This window comes from Fukomys damarensis, unplaced genomic scaffold (assembly GCF_012274545.1).
Source record: "Fukomys damarensis isolate Sample0158 unplaced genomic scaffold, DMR_v1.0_HiC HiC_scaffold_7, whole genome shotgun sequence".
Classification (NCBI taxonomy): Eukaryota; Metazoa; Chordata; class Mammalia; order Rodentia; family Bathyergidae; genus Fukomys; species Fukomys damarensis.
The window spans coordinates 5,795,381-5,805,710 of NW_022900919.1; the positions used below are offsets into that span (position 1 = coordinate 5,795,381).

Consider the following 10,330-nt stretch of genomic DNA (forward strand, 5'->3'; position numbering starts at 1 on the left):
TCTAAAAAAAAAAAAAAAAAAAAAGCCCATTCTCATTTTGGCTTTACAAAACTACTAGAGAATTTCTCTGTATCACCAGTTCCCAGATGTAGGGATTTCATAGAATGATCAAGTTTCCAGAAAACACAGCAAAACAAAAATGGGAACTTGGTAAGGTTTTAAACTTTCTGTTGCTAAAACTACCACCCAATACTAACATCATTTTATAAGAGAAAGGTTATTTTATTACAGAAAGAGAGGGAGGAAGCGGGGAGAAGAAGAGAAAGAAGGAGGAGAGAGAAGAGGAGGAAGAAAAGAAGACATCTTCATGGACTAAGCCCTACAGTGCTAGCTTTCCATCACTGTGATAATGCATCTTAGATAATCAATTTATAGGAAGGAAAAGTCTATTTTGGCTCATGGGTTCAGAGATTTCATAGTTGCCTAGCACTGTTGCTTTGGCCCTGTGGTGACACAGAACACCAAGGTAGGAGAACATGGCAAAAGAGACCTGTTCACCTCATGGCAGCCAGGAAGAGAGCTTTAAGGGTCCCAACATCCTCTTCAAGGCCATACCCCAGTGACCTCACTTCCTCCCACTAAGCCTTGCCTCCTGACTGTTCTACCACCTCAACAACACCACAGGCTGTGGACCAATATTTTGCTAGCAACTGGTGAACATCTTAGTGGAGACCACCAGCTGGGAAACAACATAGCCACCTCTAGGCTATACTGCAAATGTGGAAGCTTAGGTAGTATGCACCCTCCAAAATAATTCCCAGGAGTGCTCAGGAAGCCTCTGAACCCCATGCAAGGAGAAAAAAGAGTAAGGTTTGTATAATTCACTTAGAGTTTAGCTTTAGGGGAGAGGCAGTTGGAACATGAGTATTCAGTGCAGACTTTTCATTTTAGCTTTCATAGATTTAAGTCGGTTGAAGGCTGAATTCATTCATTATTGACATCAATTAACAACAGTATAATTTTATGTGAAATAAATGCATGTTTCTTAAACCAACCAAACTCATGCACTATTAACAGTGGCACATTACTACTCGTTCATATAATTTTAATTGTTCATAAAACTAAGAACTGTATACCTTCAGGATAAATGTTATTTAAACCAACAGCTTGCCTGCCAATAAGCAAATTTTATTGCCATTTTCAGAAAGGGCAACTGAGCAGCAAAGAAGATATAAGATGAACCAGAAGATTGTGAAATTCTGAATGTGACATCTAAACATGTTTTATTTGGATTACTATTGCTTTTAATTTACTGACAGGAGAGAATCAACATACACCCCCAAACATATACCCACACACTGAAAAGCTGATAAGAAGTTGAAGTGAAAATCAAATACACTAGATTTTCACTAATGACACTCAAGGCCTTACAGAGCACACTGATACACAGCTGTAATTGCTTGACAGACTATTAAAGCACTAATAAAAGACCATAAACATCAATTTTTAAGATGGGTTATTGACATTTTTATTACCGAGAGGTACAGCCTTAATTTGCCAGATCAAATTGCTTGGCATGTCTTGTAACTATTGCATATACATTCAATTCATAAAATTAAGACATTCTCATTCCATTCTTTTTACTCCTGCCAAACAAAACACCCAGAGCAGTCTGACAGAATTCTAAATCTTATAGCAATGCTAACAGAAGGTTGAATAATGTATAGGATCTTTAAAATCAAACTTAGCAATAGAAATAGATGCTAGTCCAATATCAACTTGGTGTTTTCAAAAGTAAATCTAACTTATTGAAAAGTGTTTTTTGGCTTAGAAGTATTTCTTGGATGAAAGAATGTTGAAGAAAGTATATACTGTACTAAAAATTGAGATGTGACATCAGAATTGTATATATTTGTACTTGGGTAGAATGTTACATAAATTAAAATATTCATGATCATATGTAGAGTAGAAGTTATCGAAAGGGCACTATAAAAGTAACAATTATTTTACGAAAAGTTTCAAAAATGCAAAAGCAGAAGAAAATGTAATGGAACTTCCAGATTCTTGTCATGTAGATTAGTTATCAAGATCCTGCCACACCTGCTCCATTTGTCCTTTTTCTTTGTTAAATAATTTTAAAGTAATTTATAACGTCATTTTGCCTTTATTAGCATGTGTCTCTAAGAAATAAAGAAACTAACATCATATCAATCAGAATTAAGGGTAAATCTTTAGAGGTATCATCTATACACAGTCCATAAATCAAACTTAACAGGATTGAGTTACAAATATCTTTTTATATTTAACTTGTTTTAATCAGGATTCTAGCAAGACCCATTCACTATAAATGGTGAGTAATCTCTACAGATTCTTTTAAAAAATAAACATCTTAACATTAGTATAATATTTGTCACCATAAAACAATGACAATCCATTGTTATGAGAAAAGTCTGTGTTTCAGGTTCCCTTAGCTTTGACTCAGTATCCTTTCTCTGTTTCGGGTGCCAACTAAGATCCCATATTATGACTCCTTGGGCTCTTCTTAACTGTAACAGTTTCTCAGACTTTCCTTTGTTTTGATGACTTTGCCACTTTGAAATTTTCTGGTCATTTATTTTGTAAACCATCTCTCACTTGAGATTTTTCTGATGTTTTAGTGTCATTAGGCTGAGGTTATTGATTTGGGGGAGGAAGGCCACGAAGGCAAAATGCCATTCTCAGCAAATCACATCAAGGACACATACTACTAATGTGACTTATCATTGCTGATATTGACCTTGATCCCTATCTGAGAAATTATTGTCAGTTTTCTCCTTTGTTATTCTTTGTTTTTTCTCCTCCATGCTATCCTTTCTGGAAGTCATTTATGATGCATTTAAGGAATGTGGAAAACTGCATTAGTATGCACTGTGGAAATGCATTATACATTGCTCCTCAGATTGTTCTAGCTTTGGTTCTTGGAGCTCTTTTGTTGACATTTATATCCTTTGTCATATCCCCATATCTCTTTTTAAAAAGTATTTCCTTATTTTCTGAAACTGCAAGATATTCTAAATTCAAAATCCACGCCCTAGTTGTAAAACCATTCATTTTTCCAGGAAGCTCTGGTCCCTATTCCTGGAGAATGTATAAGAAACCAAAATCTGAACTCCAGGTTCACTCATTGCTACCAAGACATCATTGGCTCTGGGCAATGAACTGTATGTGCATAGAATTACTATGAACTTGGTGGTTTAACAATGGGCATTTATCATCTCATAGTGCTAGAGGTCAAGTCCAAAATTAGAGATAAATGTGATGGGAGAGAAACATGGAAGGAAAAGGAAACAGGAGAGTGTAAGAGAGATGAAGGACATGGTGAGAAGTTCTAGCAGAGCATGGAGTCGCAGGAAGGGAGGAAAGAGAAAATAGAATAGAAGCAATAATGGAACAAATAAGTCAACAAGGACATTACCATTCTGATGGAAGACATCAATCCTCAAATTCAGAAAGCTCAGCAGCTCAGCAGTCTCAAGTAGAGTAAATGCAAATAAAATGACATCTGAGCACACTAGTCACCAAGCTGAAAAGCAAAGGTGAAGAAAAAAAATCATAAAAGCAATCAGAAAAAAGATACCGATTATAGAATGATGTGGAGTAACATTTTTTAAGTGCTAAGAAACAACCCTGCTGATTTGGAATTCTAACTCTAGCTAAGGTGATGTGACAGAGACCAGCTTATGCTCCTGCCTGAAGTGAATAATCTAGACAAAAGATGTGAAACAATGATTTTCTGGCCTTGCATATTAGGCAACACACAGTGTGAATACCTGAGAGAGGGAACTCAAACAAGTGGAGCTCTACAGTTCCTAGCTTCGTGCCTGAAAGGAGTTTCTAATCAGCAGTACAGATTAGTGTGAAATGAACCATGCACATCTGGATGTGACTGTGATATACCAAAAAGCTTTAAAAGAAGTTGGAGTAAGAAGAATGTGCATGCACTTGTGCCGGAGCTGCTCTGTTCTCATCTTTTTCAGAATGGAACATGTATCCCAAGCTGCCAAATGTCACCAATATTATTATCAGAGGAAACATATAGGATACTCAATTTAAGTCATAAGGGGGAACATTTACTAATGATGGAAATTCTTTAGCATTGCACTTGTCTCCTTAGGAAAATGTTTACAACTCTGAACATTTTAGGGTTATCTTTTGTGATGGCTTTTATCTGTTTATTTGTAATACAGGAGATGAAACCCAGGGTCTTGCACATGGTACACATGTACTCCCAGCCATGATGATGTGTTAAGAGGGTTCCTGTCCAAAGGCAGACAAATTAGATTGTATAAGCTCTCGAAGTTTTTTCTAAGTCTTAAGCTACTCTCATATGCTACCTTCATGATCTCATGTGTATTCTCAATTGTTTCCTTTTTTCAAGGTGGATGATATCAACAAGGCTGTGATGGATCTGAAAAGCAAGAAGATCCGTAGTCTAAGTGAAGGAGCCAAAATAGGAGCACATGGAAAGCCCGTAATCTTTCTTCATCCTAAAGACTGTGGTGGAGTCCTCGTAGAACTGGAGCAAGCTTGATTTACATTTGCAAGAAACTAAATTAATTGACCGGGGAAACCCTTATCAAACACTATTACAATGTATTGTGGTATGGCTTCCATCACTTAAAAATTCAAACTTAAATTGCAGAAATATTAAAATATCTCAAAGTATTTGCCCCTTGAGAACAGCTCATGGTCACAGGCTCCTTAGAAGGGAGATGTTTAGGGTACTAGAGTTAGATGAATAGGAAATTTTGTGGAAAATTTGGTGCAGGATCTGGGGGTGGATAAATACCTGAATTATTTTTTAATTGGTGTAATTTGTAAAGTTATTGTCACTAGGTGTGAGAGCACCTCAGGAAGTCCTGGGGGAATACAAAACCAATAGTGTCTCACTGCCAATAAGCCTGTGGTACAGTTGGGGAAAAATGAAATAAATGTAAATACTTGCAGAACATCGTATGAGAGTATTAAAAAGAAAGAAATATGACACTTAGAGCTTAAACATGAGCTTAGAGAGTTAACAGATTTTTTCCTCGGACTCACATATTTTAGCAACAAATAGATGCATGGAAAGCATAAGGTATGGGAGAGTGGTTAGCTTGAGCCTGTGGGTGATTGGGTGTTGAATGAATGAGTGTATAGACACTGGGCTTGTTATTTTGTTTTTATTTATTTTTCTTTTATTGACTTTATTTGTATGGGAGAGTGGTTAGCTTGAGCCTGTGGGTGATTGGGTGTTGAATGAATGAGTGTATAGACGCCGGGCTTGTTATTTTGTTTTTATTTATTTTTTGTTTATTGACTTTATTGGTACATTTTAGGTATACAGTACAGTTACACTCATTATTGAGATCTTGTACCTTTACATGACAGGTGGTCTTGGTTCTCATTTCTTCCCCTTGTCCCTGCCCTCCCTTCATCCCCTCCTCCCCTCCCCATTTACAAACACTTTATTTCCATTTTTTCATTTTCTCCTATTTTTCCCCTTATTACCTTTCCCCTACACGTGAGTGGGATGGGCTTGTTATTTTGCAAGACAAGTGTAATACCCAGTTATACTTGTCCTTTAAAATCAAGAATTTAAAAAGGGGGGTGGCTGGGGATTTAGCTCAGCGGTTCGGTGGCCTGCCATGCAAGCGTAAGGACCCGAGTTCAATCCCCAGTACCAAAAATAAATAAATAAATAAATAAATAAAACAAACCAAGAATTATAGCACTTTCTGATACTCAATGTAATTGGGATAATATTTAAAACAACTGTATCAAAAAAGGGAGGGCAGCAAAAGGGACTTAAATGATGGTTAAATGTGCACATTGCACTTAACGTGGTAAGTGTTGATCCTAATGAACTTCATTGCATATGTGTATGGTAATCCTTGGAATAACCACTGAAGAAATTGTGCAAAGAGATAAGCTCAAAAATATAGGTAAGTAAAAATGAAATATTAAAGAATGCCCCTATAGCCTAAAGACAAAAAGCAACCCCAAAATACAATAAAGTGACAGACATATTTTAACACTAATAATTTCCATCAGTGTAAGTTCTAAACATACCAATTAAATGACAGGTTGGAGATGGATTTTTAAAATGACCCAACCAAATTCTACCTATGAGAACCTTGCTTTAAATATAATGGCTTTAGTGAGTTATTAGTAAAAAGATGGAAAAATAGATGTCTTGCAAACAGCCAGAAAAAGCTAGGTTATTAGTATCAGGCTAAATAGACTTCAAAGCAGAATTGTCAAGGCTAAACAGATACATTGTGTAATGATAGAAAGGTCCAATCACAAGAAGGAGTAAACTGAGCCAAAGAACACAGCTATGAGATACAGGAACAAAGAATTGCTAGAACTAAAAGAGAAAGACAAATTCAGAGTTATAGTTAGTGACTTCAAAACATTTCTCTAGTGATGGATAAAACCACTAAACAGCAATTAAATAGAAGTGAACTGTCCCATGAGCTGATAGAGCATGTTTTCTTTTTGAGCATGTAAGACTGAGCAAAGTAGACCATACTGAGAAAGGAGTTATCTAAGGAACAGCTGGAGAAAGGAAAGAGGGCCCACTTTTGAGCCTACTTTTTGGGCTAGATCCATATTCTGAGTTAAGCATTAGGCTGGGACCAGGATCTTCATGTTATTTTCACAAGGAAGTAACCAGGTAACTTAGGTTACACACAATATACACAAGTCTCTGGGCGTGTGCTCAGTGGTCTGCCAGCCTCGGCCAACCCCAGCCCTAACGACCATGTTATTGACTCTGCTGATAGGCCATACACACTCCCAGAGACTATTCCATGACAGATCGTTTAGTGAAGGGGCCACAAAAAGTCAAGATAGGCTGAGCTGTGTCGCTCACTGGCAGGAGTCAAATTGACCAACACCTCAATCCTACCCCAGACACTAATGTCTAAGACCCTCAGCCCCGGACTCGCTCAGGGTACCCCTTTTCTTGCTGGCTGCCCCTACCATGCCACATAGAGTGTACTTCAGTTCTCAAATCTTTGATCTTTTCTCTTTTTGGATCTTCTGCTAGTTGTTCAGTGCATCAAGAACCTGGACAAGAACCCCCAATCCAATAACAATATCTAAGGTAATAAACAGCATATGTAAGTAAAAATGTAAAATATGCTATGCAATAATTGTAACCAAATCAAACTAGAAATTAATACAGATACTAGGAATATCTCCAAAAACTTGCAGGTACCAAAGAGGAAGTCTCAAGGAATAAATATGCACTGAGCTGACTAAAAATAGAAATATAACCATTTTTTATAAAATTCACTAGTTTATGAGTTTAATTTATGAAATAACATTCTGCTTTCATGAGAATAGAATTTAACAGCAAAATACACCAAACAGAATGTGTAGTAGATGGTGTCAACCTAGAACCACCCACCTGACTTTGCTGTGTCCACCCTAGGCCCCTCCCCTCCCAGGTAAAGCCCCAAGGCTGGATTTAAATTCCATCACCCTTGCCAGTGATTTTTTAAAGTAGTGTGAGCCACACCTAAACAAGTAGCTGGAAGAAAGTTTTGCAAGAAGCTTCTGTAAGTGGTCTTTCCTACTCCCAGGTGAGAAAGTCGGAGAACTCAGCTTCTCTCCTACCAGAAATGAACAAGGAAACAGCTGTGGTTGCTATTAGCAACAATCCAGTGACCAAGAAAGAAAATAGAATAATAATACTGGTCAACAAAGAAAAACCTTTTACTAGTGTCATTTTATTTATTTTTAAAAATTAATTTATTTTTTGCCACCAGAGATTGAACTTGGGCTCTTACAAGGCAGGCAGCAGAACCACTGAGCCAAATCTCTGGACCCGACATTTTATTTTTTAAAAATGCATGTAGCCAAGCATGGCAGCACATGCCTATAATTCTGGCATTCAAGGAGGCTGAGGCAAGAGGATCACAATTAGAGCCTCACCTGGGCAACTTAATGACTTATTGAGAACCTGTCTCAAAAATAACATTAAGAGTGGAAGATGTAGCTCAGGGCAAAGAGACTGGGTTTAATCCCCATGCTGAAAGCAAAAATACATTTATTACTGAACAGAGAGTTGTTTTAATCACAGGATTTAAAAAATTAAACTATTTTTACTAAAGCATCTCTAAAAATAAAATAGAAATTATCTAGGGCATTTACATAGTATTTAAAGGCTTGATCTGGATTATTTGAACATGAAAAACAAAACAAGCAAAATAATTACACTTTAATCAGACTGCCTTGTTACAGTGTATAATATATATTATAAATTATTTATCTAATTGACTTTTCTGTAGACCTTTTGTTTTTCTTTGAATAGACTTTCTTTTCCATAGCAGCATTAGGTGTATGGCAAAATTAAGCAAATGAACAATCCCCATCCACCCCTTTTTCCAACATGCACAGCCAGCAGTGCCCTTCCCACAACAGAGCAGCACACTTGTTAATGACCTACATCAATACATCACCACAGAATAGTCTACGTTAGGTTTCGCTCTCAACAGTGTGTATCCTAGAGGCTTGGACAAGTGTGTAGTGACATGTATATACTTAACGTCATTGCATCTCCTGAAATAGTTTCTCTGGATAAAGATTCTCTATTCTCCACCTATCCATCCTCTCTCCCTCCACCCACCACACACACATGCTATAGATCACTGATCTTTTTTGTGTCTTCGTAGTTTTACCTTTTCCAAAATGTCAGAGCTCGAATCATACAACGTGCAGCCTTTTTGCAATGAGTAATCTGCAGCCAAGTTTCCTCCATAACCTTTTACGGCTTGGTAGCTCTTTCTTTTTAATCACTGAACAATATTACATTTAGATGTATTATAATTTATCCCTTAACCTCCCAAAGGCCTTCTTCAAGTTTTGGCAATTATGAATAAAGCCGCTAAGAGCGCAGCTAATTTTGTTTATGTTTTTGCAGTATTGGGGATTGAACCAAGGCCTTACAATACCAGGCAAGTGTTCTACCACTGAGCTACACCCTAGCCTTTTGCCTTGTGTACCTTGATGCTCTGTTGTTAGCTTCATCGCACCAGGAATTGTGTATTTTTGGACAGGGGACCTTGATAATAAAGGCCCTGTGTATTCTTGATAATTTTCATTGCTTTGTAGTTAACTCTGCCTGAAGAGAATAAAGCTACCCCAGCTTTCTTTTGATTCATGTTAGCATGGTATACCTTCTCCATTGTTTTACTTCTAAACTATAGAAGCCTTTACATTTAAAGGGAATTTCTTACAGGTAACATATAGTTGGGTTTTTTAATCCTTTCTTACATTTTTAAAGTGTCTTTTAATTGGTGTATTTAGACTATTAACAATGCAAATGATTACTGGTATGGTTAGACAATATATTATCAACATGGTATTCATGCTATTTGTTGCTCTTTTCATTTCTATGTTTGTCTCCCACGATTTCGATGTCATTTGTTATTTTTATTGAACTTTTCATTTTATTCTGTTTTCTTAGCATATCAGTTAGACTTTTCTAGAGTTTGTAATATACATTTACAACTTATCCAACTCCACTTTCTTCCCCTTTCTCACATCTTTATTGGGATATAATTAACAAGTTTATGTTCAAGGTGTATAGCACATTTTGACATATGTATACATTGTGAAATTATTGCCACAATCAGGCTAATTAGTCTCACCTGTTCAATATATATGTGTGTGTGTGTGTGTGTGTGTGTGTGTGTGTGTCTTCTGAGAATACTGAAGACCTGCTTTCAGCAAATGTTACAGAATATCTTGTTAATTGCAGTGGCCTTGCTTTAAGTTCTAAAACTTATGCATCTGCATGTTTGTGCCCTTTGATCAATACCTTCCTACCTCCCAAGTTTCTGGCAAACTACTCTTTTCTGTTTCTGTGAATCAAGTTCACTTTAAAATAACAGTCACTTCACAGGTAGTGCAAGAATCCTAGCATAACAAAATATCCCTGTTGTACTCAGTAGGATTGGGCAAGGGTTAACTTTAACTACAGGACACACAACTTAGAAGATTATTTTATGATTACCCAAAAAGTCAAATGCAAAGGAGTGCAAGAGATTAACCACACACTAGAAGCCCAAAGGATTCAGCTGAGGACCTAAATCTCAGCAGTTTCCCACACAAGTCCAGCTAAAGGCTTAGAGTCCAAGGCAATGTCCTTCTGGAGTCCAGCCAGTGGCCTAGAGCCCATTCCAGTGTCTCTTGCTTGTCTCTATGGAGGATCTGCACCTGGAAGGACCAAAGGCCAGCGGTGGAAGCCAGCGAACCTATGCTGGGCAGATGAAGGATCTGTCCCACCAAGCTGAGGGATCCACATTGGAGCCAGGAAGTGATGCTCATGGTAAAGATCAGAGCTCCTCTGATGAAAGCA

General features: G+C 37.3%; 1 protein-coding gene across 1 annotated transcript in view; it reads left to right on the forward strand.

The window, feature by feature from the left end:
* The window catches only part of Mcee (methylmalonyl-CoA epimerase), a 35,045-nt gene extending 30,120 nt beyond the window's left edge, over positions 1-4,925 (forward strand). Inside the window, exon 5 of the mRNA XM_033760991.1 lies at positions 4,358-4,925. Within this exon, the coding sequence (XP_033616882.1) occupies positions 4,358-4,510 (153 nt within the window). The 3' untranslated portion in view covers positions 4,511-4,925. The remainder of the gene's footprint in view (positions 1-4,357) is intronic.
* Positions 4,926-10,330: the final 5,405 nt, after the last annotated feature.